General features: G+C 40.4%; 1 protein-coding gene across 3 annotated transcripts in view; it reads right to left on the bottom strand.

The window, feature by feature from the left end:
• Positions 1–9,863, bottom strand: part of LOC131971343 (rap1 GTPase-activating protein 1-like) — a 54,320-nt gene extending 44,457 nt beyond the window's left edge. For all 3 annotated transcript variants that reach the window (XM_059332745.1, XM_059332747.1, XM_059332749.1), the window contains exon 1: positions 9,686–9,863. In XM_059332745.1, the coding sequence (XP_059188728.1) occupies positions 9,686–9,729 (44 nt within the window). In that variant the 5' untranslated portion in view covers positions 9,730–9,863. The remainder of the gene's footprint in view (positions 1–9,685) is intronic.
• Positions 9,864–15,437: the final 5,574 nt, after the last annotated feature.

The raw sequence follows: 15,437 nt of genomic DNA, 5'->3' as shown, positions 1-15,437 counted from the left end.
CTACGGCCCAGTGAATGAGTCACTGTCTCTTGCGATAGCTGGTGGTAGTGACACAGGGAAAAGAGAATGTTTAGTATGTCTCTCAGGCCTCCTGCAGCTGTCTCCGGTGCCATATACTGACCCCTCAGAAACAGTCAGGATGACACACCACCAAACAGCACAAAGGCAATACATATTAGAAATAATCCCCAAGCTGCAAGGTTGATTTTATGTTATTTCCCCCCTTCGCTGTTGAGTCATCTTTCCCTGAACATGACACAGCAACATCATTCTGGAAGAAGACAACCCATTCTGGAAAGAGAAGTGACTCTTGCTGTATCAGAAATATGGGTAAAAACAAAACTTACAGGGACGCCAGTAGCTCTATGAGGCTGCACAGACAAATATGGGCATGTATGTGTAACAGGTGTGTTGTTCACAATTTTAGTTTACATGAAAGTAATTCATCCAATAGGTCAGACATATCATTCAAAACCACAAGTGTCAAGTTCATTGTGGTGCTGGACGAGATATCAGCTGGAACAATTTAAGTCTCTACAACGTTCTGGTCTTGGCATGTCGGCTTCTCATGACCGATACCAATAAGATAAATAATAATTTCATAGTGCTCTTATAAAAAACCAATCCCTTATGTGTCTTAAAATGGCAAAAAGTACAGTAGGACGATGTGGAAAAACATTTTGTAATGAGTGACAAGTTGATGCTTTAAAGGCACAATAATTCCATTGCCAATTAATATTTTGTTAGAAAATACAACACTTAATAATTTAACGTGACTTCTAGGTTAAACCATGCCCACTTGCAGTCTTCTATCCAAATACAGATACAGACACAAATAATGTCTCTTTAAATGTGTAGTTAATAACATGTAGTTTATGCACCCCTGAGGGTAAGAAAGGCTGAGATGGATGATTTAATATTCCATAGCTCTGACATAAAACAGGTCTGACTTTTCAAATATTGATTCACTCTTTCTAGTAAAGTACACAAAACATAACGATACTTTTACTTCTGGAGAGCATGCTTTTAATACTTCAGACATGTCGATGTACATGTTAAATGCAGCTGCGAGTGGGAGACACACAGGGACTTGCATGCACAACATACACATGCGAACCGGCTACCACAACAATTTGTTCTTGCTTGTTGTCAACAAAGAACAGAGAAGCTCAGATTCAAACACAGAGAGAGAGAGAGAGAGTGTAACTTAATTATCTGGTCAGGACACCATTAATCCACTGTAGTAAATAGTAAATAAGTGTTTACTGCTTTATAAATGTTCTGAATGTCATGTACATTCCCTTTAAGTCAATGAAGGCAATTTGGCTTCATATTATGGGCTGATAATTATCAGAATTATAGGATTATATCATAATAAAAATGTACCAATATTAGCGACAAGGTATGGGTACCGATGTATATTGTGCATCCCTTTTAGAGTCATCATTAAATCACAATTATATTATTATAATATTATATATTATTATATTCAATATGCTTATGAATATGGCTGCTATAGAAAAGTCAAATTGTATTTAAAACAGCTGCAGTGAGAATGAAGAAAAAGAAGAAACAAAAACAAAGGAAAAGTAACTTTGGGACCAAAAGTAAAAGTTTTCACTTCTTCTTTTGTTGTGAGAAATTCTCAAAAGATAAATGAAAGCTAAAAGCTTCCTCCTTCTTAGAAAACTGTGTTAGTGAGAGGAAACAGGCCTTGGGGGGGTTGTTTGTTCACTGTACTGTGGAGTCACGAATCAACAGACTTGTGTTGTTACAGTAGGACATTGGCTGATTCCCCTCAGTGCAGAAGATCGCTCATCATTTTCAACCCCAGGTCTTCACATGACATGCACTGACACTGAGATGGATTCTGTGGTGCTGCTGTATCTCCAATCTACCACCAGTGTTGATCCACTGAGCCTGATGGACACGTGTGTGCAGATAAATCAGGGCTCCTTCTTAAGAGGAATGCATACTGGTCCTTGGGAGAGAGCCAACATACTTATGTGCTGTCAGCTCTGCCCTCGAAGCTGAGTGTGAGGAGAGGAAAGCTGTTTTCATACACTGCATCACTAAGAATAACATTTTCTAAACCTCATCCTGTGCTGCTCACCCATTCTCAGGTTTCATGGAATTCCCATAAAATGAAATCAACCAGGGTGTGTCAAGATTATTGGATAAAGGCTCCGAACTGAAAAACCAAAACCAATACAGGAAATTTGCAATAAAACATGTCCTTTAGCTACACAACAGAGCATGACACCTCATATCAACATACTGGGAGGGATACGGATATATTTTTCAAGGATTATAAACTGAACATGCTCTTCTCTTTTCTTGCACTAAGCTGCTAAAACCTGTTCCTAAATACACATTTAAATATGATATCTTGCTACGAGCGGAAACAGGACTGTATAAGCTGTGTGACGACAAAAAAATAGGGTTGTTTTCAGATCAGGGAGAACCATACTGAACATATACTGTGGAAGCTGCAGGAATTGCTTTCATAGGAACAATAATTAAACACACATGACTCATATATTTAGGTCTTCATTCACATTTTTATATGCACAGTTACACCTATTAATAGACTGTACTTTAATATATGGAAATGTAGGGAAATGTGTCCAATGTATTGAATAAAGTATTGTATGAATTTCAAACTGCTTTATGCCTGCAAATTTCAAGCTCTGTGTCATACAGCCAACAATCATTAACTTTCAAGATTTCTCATCAAAACAAAACTTTACTCATCCCTGAGACATAAAAATGAAACTGGAACTGAACGTGGACTGAGCAGGACAGTGCACAGATAAAGAATTAGTGGAGCCAAAAACAGCGAGACGCTAAAATCTCTCAGCCTTATCAACAAAACAAAGAGTATTCTGTCCCTCTCTGAGAGGACAACGGTTGGAGTGGACAAAAGTAGGCTATAACAAATGTGCCTGTGCTAATGCATTTGTGGGCCATGAGTCATATTTGCACATTCAAATCTCACAGTTTGTGCAGCCTAGTTTTTATTTAAAGAAAGACGAGACAAACCAGCACATTTAGGGGCGTACTGGAATTACAGCTCAGGAGGTGGTAGCCTCAAATACTGGCAAATTGTTTTTCATGCTTCTTCAACGCTCTCAGCTAGGTATCAACCACAAGCAGGTTCTCATGGGAACAAATATCAGCGAGGGATAAGAAGGCTCAAGGCGGGTCCTAAAAACCTGAGGCCATCACCGTGTCAGCTGCCGTGACAATTAGCCCATTCAACTAAATCTGACTTTAAGCGAAACTCTCCAGTTCCTAATTTCCTCCCCGTTAAACTTTTAAGCATTTTCTCCACTTCAGGAATTAGCTGAGGCCTGCAGTGTGTATCAAGTCAGCAATGCTGCTCGTGGCAAGTAGGTCACCAGGCAGGGCTGAAAGTCAGCCCGGAGGAAATCCAGCTTAAAGCAAACAAGTTTGTTGTTCAGCTACCAAAATCTGCTGCATTACAGAATCTATATCTGAAATATAAGAGGCACAAACACATCGCAGACCAGATTATCTTAAAAGATTTGAGGACTGAACGATCCCACCAGCCGCTCAGTTTGCTCGTTGTACATCTGACATTAATATTCATAAGGAAAGAGAGAATAGGTCATTGCTGTTAGTCCACATACTTTGATACACGATTCGAAAAACAGACAAACTATGCTAAGAACATGATCCCAGTGCACCGGGCTCTCACAGAAAGTATTCCTCTTCCCTACGGCTACAACATATTCTGGTGGAGTCATGATTAGTGTTACACCCAGTTCACCCAGCACGAGTTCAGAGCATGCTGACTGAAGACCTCTGTGGGTGTCTAGTTTTGGGTTTAATACTCTAAAACTGCAACCAAAACAGGAACTACAAGATTACATGGGATAGCTGTGGTCCACCAAATAAAGAATACACCTTTGATTTAAATGCTATTATATAATTAAAGCCCCACCTGGGTTCAACTAGACTGAGGGCTGCTTCAGTAGCAGCTCTGTGAGGCACATTTGAGATAAATGCTAACATGCTCACAGTGACAATGTTAACATGCTGATGTTTTGTAGGAGTCATGAGTAGCATGTCAGCATCTGCTGAAATAGAAAGTACCACAGATGCTGTGTGATGTTTTTGGTGCAGTTTGTTTGTCAGTCAGCAGGAGAAACTACTGGCCTGATTTCCATGAAGCTTGCTAGAAAGGTGAAGAAGGGAACATGTAAGAAGCCATTTCATTTTTGAGCAGATCCGAATCACAGGGCGGATAAACCATCTGTCGAATAGCTGCTGAGATATTTAGTCTGGAACAAAGTGCTGGACTGACATGTCATTTACACTGGAGATGCTAAGGAAATGGCAGATTTTGTCCCCATTATATTCTATTGATTGATTGATTGATTGATTTTATTTGACCATTCTTGATATAAAAAATATGAAACAGCAACCTGTGTCATACGTAATATAAATGGATAAAAAATAGTCAGGGATGACACAATAAAGCCCTAAGGCTTATTTCCATTGTGGTCCCTTCTAAAGGCATAATTGCTTTATCTGTTCAGATAAATAGCTTGCAAAACGAAATGTTAACTAACAAATTAGAATGCTATAAGAAAGGTTTAATTGCGTAATAGGAAAACCTATAGTGCAATAAATATAGAAGAAGAAAATGCATAAAAGAGTAGCCTTAAAACAATAATAAAATAAAATAAATAGTGCACTGATTTGAAAATTACCAAAACCTTGCATGTGTCAGTTAGTGGCAGCTGTGGATGTGATGATTTTATATGATGAAGGTTTTTTGCCAAGTATGTATTGTCATACCTGTAGCAACCTGTGCTTTGCCCTTCTGATGCAGCATTATGCTTTTTATTTGCCCTGACCCACCATAATTATCTACTCCAACCTCAAACTGACCCCCCATTACATTTCCTAAAGTATCATCTGTTAAAGTACGTTTTAAATTTTTTTTTTCATCTCAGCCCTTTTGTCTCCATCAGTTTTCAACACAAAGTGACGCCCTTGGACTGGCCGACACACAAGACAGTTATTCACAAAAACATGACAGGTGGATGCCTGGATGAATGCATGTGAGCCTGTTCATTTCATTCTGAATGAGGTCTTTCTCACATTCACACCTACTTAAATATTATATTCTAGTATCTGACACTGCAGTTAGCCATTCACTCGGCTTCAGGAAAGGAACTGCATACTGTGAAGATAGACTGAAAGAGAGACACACGAGTCCTGGAGCATTGCTAAACAATTCCTTTGTATATATATATAATGCCCAGGGTGATAATAAGTAATTTGTCAAACAAAACTGAATGTGACCAGATCTAGAGGGTTTTTCAACGCAGCGTTTACTGAATGAGCCCATTGATAGAGAAATGAGCATAAAGTGGTTGAATGTCCTCATTTAGCTACAGTACAGTAGGATACAGTGTATATGAACACACACACACACACACACACACAGGCACCACAGTTATGCTGAGTGCTAGTAGCTACTGTGATATTTATCACACCCAAACAAAAATCATGTCTTTTTTTGTTTTCTGTTGTCATGATGAGCTTTTGTTTTGCTCATGTAGATTAATTTAGTCATATATGTATTATTTTAATACTTCTTATGTTCATATATGGACCATAAGGACACTATACTGTTATGCCAATATTAATTTTCAAAACACACATTAGTTCAGGTTTTATAGCGCCTAGCGTGAAAGTTCTGGGAGTTTCACAATTTGTTTCCTGTTGTGTTTTTTTTTCATCCAAACTGTTTAGCTAACCCTCTTCTCCCAAAAAAGTATGTTCACGTTCAACAAAACTGCATTCTCATTTTTTCCCTGGATAATGATCACTAGGTTTAGGCAGCAAAGCTACTTGGTTAGGTTGAGGAAAAGATCATGATTTGGGTTTAATCAGTCATTTTGTGAATGCGGTCTCCTGGCTGAAAGTCCCAGTCTTATTTGACGCATTCGTCCACCTCGACCTCCCCTGTTGCAGGCTCTGATTAGAAACCTATTTGTGATACATCAACAATTCAAGAGAAAATATGTTTCCCTTGAAATGTAATTGAAGATGCCAGACTGGTTCAGCTGCTTCACATGAAAAGCTTTTTTATCAGTGAACCACTGGAAGCCTTTCACTGCAGCTAAAGGAATCCTGGACATTGTTAGGTTGGTGACTCACTGTGGCCAGCTTGTCTGATCAAACCCAGTGTACATCAAGATATTTTTGACAAAGAGCGAATGGAACACACGGTGAACTGGTCAGATGAAGAAGAGCAGGTAAAAAACCTTCAAATCTAAACACCCATGCCCACTGGGAGCACTTATATTATCACTGTCCTTAGTTTTTACTGCGTCAAGAAGTACACATTTGCAGTAAAATTGTCTGACATGGCTGCAGCAATACACCTGTTTGGAAAAGGCCAATATGTGGACGTAAGGGGGTGCAGAGGGACCATACGAGACAGTAGCAGACTATAATAAAAGTCTGTTTGTTTGCATTAGATTATTAACTGCTGCTCACCCAGTGCACTTGAGTGGCCTCCTGTTCTCAAGTAGCCCTGCTTTGAGGTCTAATCATCTTTTGTCATGCAAACATTTGCTTTTGTCTAACAAAAAGACCCTCTGTGTACTGTCCTCCTGTTGACCACGGTATAATATTCAACACAATGAGCCTTCGACACTCGATCATCAAACAGAGATAGAAGCCTCTTTTCTTTGTTCAGACAGCATACAACTTGAACATATTCACATTGTTATTCTGAGTCTGTTTAACACTGGGGAACACCTTTTCCCTCATGAGTCACTCTGTTGACTTGCAGAAATGACATTTTTAAATCAGCTGACCGGAGAATGACAACTGCTCCGATATCAAAACAATGTGAGTCTTTCCACTTGGTAGTTTTTTAACAGGATGACATGCATTCTTGCAATGTTTCCATGTGACACTACACCATACAGCATCATTGTTTATCCTGCCAATGATGTTACTGAGAGAGCATTCAGTTCACTTAATACACAGGCCAAAGCTCTGTGTTTATTTTATGATTTACTAGTTTAGAAGGAGACAGCTACCTTTAGCTACGGAGTCCAATATAGACAAACACAAACACATATTTTGGCAACAGGATATAGGCATGTAAGAGCAGATCCAAAGAAGAGGAAATAAAGGATATGAAAACTCAGTGTTGCAACATCATGGTAACACTTGACTTGGGAACATTTCTGTCAAGAAGGAAAAGAAAAAGTAGTCCTGTAATTTAAAAAAACAGTACAATAACTCACCCAAAGTGAAACAAAACCCTAACACATAACTACTCAAATTAAGTAACAGCTTCATTCATATTTGAGGCTTAAATTAGATGCATGCTGTGCAGAGGAAAGACGGACCTGCAGAGAAAAGAGAGGCTGCGTTTCCTTCAGACAATGCCAATGGGATGCAGGGGGCAGAGTGTATTACAGATCACTCACTGATGTTAGCAATCACACTGACCTATCGAAATGCCAAGTGCAATGGCATTTAAGGCCACTGCAAAAGTGAAAACAGAAAGAACTATTTTGTTTTATATATGCTGTGCACTGGCTTAAGGACTCTCTAGAGTACACGAGCAAATGATTGGAATTAATCACTTAGTGGACAGGAACAATTAGAGAGGCCACTAATGGAGTGGATGGGTCTATCAAGAGGTCCTGACTTATTGATAAATCCAGTACAATCCTGCTGTTTAATATTTAAACTTTTGTTATATTTGGCTTATTTTAGAGTTCTGTGACCTTTGAGTGGGTTTTAATTGTAAATGTCAGGCCTATTGGGCTGTTCCTTGTAAAAAACAACAACAGCAACTGTAAATAAAGCGTAAATCTCAGCTTTGTGACGCTTGTCTGACGGAAGTTTTCAAAAGTGTCACACAAACTGTATCATGATGTCACCCACTGGTCTGTGGTTTGGTATTTTGGCCGTTGCTATCTTGGTTTTTGGAGCTAGAAGTAACCAGTTAGCAAAGTGCGAAAATGAACAACTGATTCCTTCGAGTGTCTTTTGGTACAACAACAGACAATTTACAGTTAACTTCCATGAACGGAAAACACAAGTTCTAAGACAAAAACAAGAACAACATTGTGATAGCGACCTGTCAATCAGAAGGTGGACATGCCCTAAAACTGCTTCATTAACTACTTTACTATTTATGGGACCTAAATGTACTAAATGAACATCATGCTTGAAGACTTGAAACTTGTGTTTGAGACCGTAAACTCATTAGGAAAATGTTTACAGTGGTAACAAATCAAGCGAGAAGTAAGGTAATTTTCTTCTATACTATATTATCTATATTAGACTTCTATACAGTTAGATTTACTTTTGAGACAAAAAAAATGTACGTCTGATTTCCATGGAAACATCCTGGGCTCCGTCCACAATAAAGGACTAGTGTTGTACCCATGGAATTGAACAAAGCCACTGCTAACTTGTTACTAACTAAAACTGTAACACAAAAAAGATGACATGTTGGAGGACGACAAAACCGTGGAGGAAGTGATCCAGACGAAGGCTGCGTTGCTCAATGAACGCACCAGTAACACAAAGCCAGTCACAACTTGAAGTTATTGGATTTTCAGGTTTACTCTCTTTCAGACAATGCCGGAAAATCAAATGTCATGATATTTTTGACCAAATGCATCAATATCAATATTGCAACTATATTGTAGGGTTGGTTATTGCTGCTTTCTCAAAATATTAACACAATGAGACATTTGAACAATAACCAGTAATGTGGATAACATGATAAAGTGGTGAGATCATAAAATGACATCACTTTAATGTAATGCAGTCTTTAAAAGGAGGGAAATAAAAACACTTAAGCAATATTACAACATCCAAATATCTAGTCTCATATCAGGATATTGATATCATAGCGATATGCTGCCCAGCCCTATATCATCACCTATAATGCATGTGTATTAGTGTCTCTGCACACGCACATTGACAGCAATTATAACTGTGTCAGTCGAGCTTTAACTACTGTTTCTCTGTCTTGAGACTAACTTCAAGACAAACAAACATATAGCTGTACACAAAACTTGGCTAAAGGCAGTCAGGCATGCAGTTGCATGAGGACACCTGTTCACCTTTTGACCATTAAAAAGCTCTTGGCTGACTGTGTGTCCAGCGTCCTGTAAAGTCTGAAGTGGGCAACATAAAAATACTGAGGACATGAGTCTACTGACAACATACACTTCACATCCATTCAGCCCTGTGAGGGCGTCAGCAAGACTTTTCCTGTAACCTGAACCTTACCTACTTTTCTCTGTTGTTTTTGTCACCATATCTTGTTTATCTTTCTACATCTGATGCCTCAGCATTACTGCACAGAATATATCCCTGGAGGATTCATCCGTAAGCAAAAACAGCAGCATTAATAGCTCTAATCTATGATACAAAGCCATATGAACGACAACTGAGACATTTTAGACCAAAGCTGTTATCATAAATTCGATGGCATTCCAGTGCAGATGGCACAAACATGCAGACACAAATACAGACACAGAATCTGCACTGTCATCAAACAGGGAGACAGAGACAGACACACACACACAATCAAACAAATGAGATCTGTGTGTTGTGGAGAGGTTTAGTTGTTCTACAAATCATTAGAGATATATATTCTTACCCTCCATAGGCTCCAAAAGTGAAACTCCTCTTTCTCTGCGGCATGCCGGCTAATGGATAGCAGTGAGTCAGTCAACTCACTGCTGAATGGAGCCAGCACTTGTGTCACTTACGCTGACTGAGCATGTGTGTGTGTGTGTGAATGTGTGTGTTTGTATGCTTTGCCTGCCGTCTGAGTTCCACTCCCGCAGCCTCAGCTAACGTGCCCTGCCTCTTTCTTGCTCACACGCCTCCTTCACAAGCAGGGGGGAGAAACGGCAAGAGGATGAGGGAGGAAGGAGCGGGGGGAGCGGGGGGAGCAGGGGGAGGGGACTGGAGTGTGGGGGCTGCTGACCATGCCAGTCTCCCAGGGAACCAGGAGTGGAGTGGCAGTGTTTCTCACGTACAGGCGACATCCTCCCTCTCTCCCTTGCATCAAGATCACAGAGAACACAATGGCAGGTGTTTTTTATTCGAAAATATACTGCAATCCTTAAAGACATATCGCCCTGGCACGAGTCACAGAACTATTGGTTACTCACATTTTTTAAAAACATCTACAGGCAAGAGTTCTTGGCATCCTGAGAGTTCAGTTAAAACAAGTCTTGCAACCCTCTCTCTATCCGTCACAGGAAAACAGCTGGTTAAACAAGGTGTAGACAAACAGCTCATCATTCTTCACAACTGCTCTAATCACAGGGCCTTGCCCCACCTCCACTCCTACGTACTGTATGTAACGACCTCTGTGAGCAAGTTTCTAATCTATTCATTCATCTCCCTCCTAATTCTTTCTTTTGTAAAGCCATCACCTCTGGTATGCACACCAAAGGAGAGTTCAAGTAGCACAGAGTGTTCCTGCGTTACTATTTGCCGCATTGATTAAACAGAGTAAATGTCTGGACACAGAGACTCTCCTTTAGCCGGCTGTTGAGTTTGATAAACTTGCAGCAGTGACAACATTATTTAATAAAGAAGGATTGCAGTCCAACACATCAGCTAGCCATCTGATAGACACTCACTTCCAGAGCATTTGCATTGTTTTCAAATGAAACAGACTCAGTGTTCCGCAGGACAGAGTCAGCTGTGTCCGATGGGAAAAGCAAAGTTTTTAGTTGAGTTGATTAGACTCTACATCATAAATGAATAAAATCTCACCAATCCAATAATGTCTTCATCACATTAACTATAAAACACCCACAGCAACTGAGCACCTTATTAATCAATGCACCTACCAAACAGGCACAATCACGCTGATAGACATCATCTCGCCACAATTACATCACCCCCTTTCCTCTGAGACTGCAGTTTTATAAGAACACTTCACCACTGTATCACAGTCCTTGGCTGATTTTTTTGGCAGTGGACCTCACTTCGTCTGTTGGCCATGTGGTCGTTTATCTAACCAGACAGATCTTTGACTGAGGCTCCATTGATTACAGCGATTATCAACTTGACTTGACTTGATTAGCGATTTGACATTCTTGACCACTTGTTTTTGATCACGCAAGGGGCTCTAGAGACACCAATGTCTGTATGTCAGGAAGCCATTCACAGTTCTCAGAGGAAGAAGCCTTCTGTCTTTGGTGATCTCTAACATTTGACAAAAGGGGTTTTGAGTGAAATGTCTTGACCGCTACTGCCATCATATTTCGTACAGCCACCCTCAAAATGAGTTTTGTCCAGCCTCTGCTGTGCTTTGTGTTTAATGAGGACTTTACATAGCTGGTAAGCCTTATCAGCATGGGGGAAAAAGTGACACCCAAGCAAGGCTCAGCAAAGCTTGCAAGGCATTTGCAAGTCTTCGGACGGTCTGGAGGTCTAGGCAATATAATGTAAGGACTAAGTTTAGACTCTACAACAGGAATGTCAAATTTGCCCTAGTGTATGCTAAGAATGCTGGTAAGTGGTAAAAGGAGACATGGACAAGATCAAGGGTGTCTGAGGAAAATCTGCAGCAACTTCCGGCCCAAGAAAGTGTCAAACGCTGCAACAGTGTGATCCATGAAATAAAATGTCAGCGGCTCAGATGGCCGGGCCAAAAACACTCAGAGTGGACCAGGACAGGTTACCAAAGGTAGCATAACCAGGAAAACAAAAGCCTGGACGACCACAGAACACCTGGCACAAAACAGTTCAAGGCGAGCCGAGAGAAATGAAACTTACATGGAGCGAGGCTCAGAAGAAAGCAAAAGACCGAAATGAATGGCGTCAGTTCATTTTATTTCACATCTGTGAAAAAGAGTACACCCTCTCAAAACAATGTATATGACATTTACCATCGTGATACGGTGGCATGGTTGCAGTTTTAGAAACCTGATCATCACCTGGCCACATGATCATGAACTACTTAGGTCAAAGCACCAAAACTACTGGGTTATGTTTAGGCAATGAAGCAACTTGTTATAGGTTTCAAGGTTTAGATTTACACACAAACACCATTATTCACCATATACTCTGGAGAAATGTTGAAAAGATATGACAGCACGAAAAATCGGATACCACCCAAGCCTACTATGTCACCTGACATACACCTGTGTTCCCATAATAATTACTTCAGCCACTAGTGGCCGCCACCTTACAACAAACTACAATATGGGCGTATTAAACTGCTTGCACAGACAGCCTATAGGGACGAAGATCATGATCATTGTATCACCTGTTTAGCATCTTTAACACTGTGAGCATGATCTGATGTTAGCAATTAGCTTAAAACACTCCTGTACATAAGTATAGCCTCACAGAGCTGCTAGCATGGCAAAGACTCCTGTTCACTTATTGTTTTATGTGTATGTGTCAGCGACAAACCTCTTGGTCAACAGGAAAAAGAAACTGCAAATAAGCATCATATCTTGTCCCTAAACAGATGTTTTAAAGGCATCTAAAATGGAACTAAACAACATATATTTGTGAACTTTATGTATACATCACAACAAGATTGTACTATATTAATAATGCCACAGTTTAGCAAATGGTAGCCAGCTAGAATCCTTACTGAATACATGCATATAAAGGAGCAGTAGGGGAATTTAAATTGTTTGTGAACAAGAAAATTGTTTATATCTTATCCAACAGGACAATAAATCTTTAACCAAACCAACAGCTCAGTTACTTTAAATCAGCTGAATCAATGAGAAACCACAACAAACATCCAGCTGTTCTTTCCATCCTTGGCGCAGTCACTGCCCAACTTTATCTAAGTGCCACTCTATTGATTTGGTGCTTCAGTCTTGGTGCTACCTTTAGTCCTGTCTGCTTTCCTGACAATTTAATTAACTAAAGCAGCGGTGGCGTGTGCAAAGCATCTGAATGGGTGCAGCCCAGACAGACGCCTTTAATCACATCACCTCAGAAACAAAGCCCAGTCCTCTGAGCTCCCAGCTCTGGCTCCTCTTTTGTCTTAAAGGAAGTGGACGGGCAGGAAGACCCTCAAGAGGACAAACAAAAATGGAGACCCCTCCTGATACCCAAGTCGTCAGACGCACAGAAACTACTGATACTGCAACACCAACAAAACCCAGACCCAGACAAAGCAAAACACAAATTGTTTTTCCATAAACAAACTAACACAGATACGTGCTATCATTTCTGCAGGTGTAAACAGATGTGGGATTTTTCCTCCTGCTTGAATCTGTGAATGGGAATCCGCTGTCCCATAAACTCAATAATTTATTTCCAGTGTGTAAAAGGATGGCAGCAACAACAGCAGTAGTAGGGCAGATGTGGAGGCAGAGTTGGTGTGTGATATACGAGGAGTGAGGAGTGGACAGAGCCGAGGCAAAGATCATTCATTCAGTCTGAGCTCTGCTTTCATGGGGCAGGAAATTTGTTCCTGTGGAATAAATGAGCGTTGTGCCCGTCTAAAGAGAAGCAGGCGCTGATTAAACAGGCAACTTGTGCAAAGGCCTTTTGTTAAGGAGGTGCATCGTAATTTATCATTCAGTTCTTTTTAAAAGAAATCTAATTTTCTAATGTGTCGGAGGTTTAATGTGTTTGAGGCAAGACAAACATCATGAATCAGGTTCAGGGCCTAGTGTAGCTGTGTAGCTCTGCTGGCTCAACAAAAGCATTATACCAATAAAAAACTCTAAAGCAAGGAGCCAGTAGAGCAAAACTATCTTGGTTCTTAATCTGGAACAGAAGATCCAGACTGTAGTGACTGAGAACAGGGTGTTATCTGCCCCCAAGTCATATTTTTAATCATCAATCATTAGTTTGAAGGTGGAGTCTGCAATTCTGCAACATTCTTGATATTTTATAAACATAAACACCCCTCCAATTAGTGCTCATTCAGAATGTTAGCAAGTGCCAGATTTACTGTCTTTCTCGCTCCCAGAGCTTTTCTCTTATGCCAGCCCCCATCTCCACCCCCGGGCAGCTGCCCAACAGCACACTGGGAATTCTCTCATCTTTGTTTTGGTAGTTGTGATGTTTAGTGTAGATTAGTCGTCTGCTTTAGGTTTACCTTAAAGGAACACTCCACCGTTTTTTCATATTAAAACATGTTATTCGGTCAAGTAAGACGAGTTGATACAGACCTCTTGCGTCTCAATGCGTGCAGTCAATCGCCCTGGCGCGCGGCGCCACTTGGCTAGCACTTAGCTTAGCCCAGTTCATTCATATAGTTATCCTTTTTATCCGCTTAGAAAAGCGCCACGTTTTATTTTGTGTCACCATACTTGATCATTTAACTACTCGTGTAGCTGTATTTAAATAGGAAAAACGTGGAGGAGTTTGGTCGCTTCTAACTGTCCATCTGTTTGGATCCTAATGAATGAACTGGGCTAAGCTAAGTGCTAGCCAAGTGGCGCCTCGCGCCAGGGCGATTGAGTGCACGCATTGAGACGCAAGAGGTCTGTATCAACTCGTCTTACTTGACCGAATAACATGTTTTAATATGAAAAAACGGTGGAGTGTTCCTTTAAAGGCCTTTCACAAACTTGCCCGAATTCTAGCAGTGCAGAACTATACATCATTTATAGTAAGCTTTGCTGCACAACACTTTCTAAAATTCCAAGACCTACCTAAGGCCCCTGCCCCCCAGTTTGGGGACCCCTGTCTTATGCATCCATGTCCTTTTCCTGTGCTGTGAATCGCATTGTGTTGCCCGAGCCACTTAGTTTACAGAGTCAGGACTGTGTAGGAACACAGCATTTTTCTCAGCTCACAAAGAAAACAAACAACAATCAGAGCTTTAAGAGATATTCACTGGATTGGAAATGCTGACTACGCCTTCAAAGGCCCTGAAAAAGTATTTTCTGGGTCCGACAGGAACACAGAGTTGGAAAAAAAATGTTTCCATGCTCGACGGGCAACCATGCACCACCTTTAAAATAATAATTAATATAATAATCATAAACTTCACAAATTGCCACTATTGTTACTCTGGGTTCTGGTATTACAGTGAACTTCAGTTCTGTGTGTGGTTTTTTCCAAGTTGTGTGTCCCGTTTTGGTCCAATCGAAAACATTTTTTCATTTTAATGAATTTCATGAATCTTTACTGTCTTGTACTGTTATGTTAAATTCCCGTCAGAACATTAGCAGCTAGTGTAAATTTGGCCTATTATTGCAAACAGTCGATACATTTGGAGCATACACTCGTTAGATTTGCATAATTCAGAAGTCCCTTTATTGTCATAGTTCAGAGTAACAAGTACCATTACAACGAAATTAGCCATCATCCCGTCCAAACGTATACAACACACACAAACAATATGACAGAGGTGAACAGGACAGGAAGACAGGGAGAGAAGAGAGAGAAATACAGCACACGTG

This window comes from Centropristis striata, chromosome 5 (genome assembly GCF_030273125.1).
Source record: "Centropristis striata isolate RG_2023a ecotype Rhode Island chromosome 5, C.striata_1.0, whole genome shotgun sequence".
NCBI lineage: Eukaryota > Metazoa > Chordata > Actinopteri > Perciformes > Serranidae > Centropristis > Centropristis striata.
This window is presented reverse-complemented; position numbering and strand designations above follow the sequence as displayed.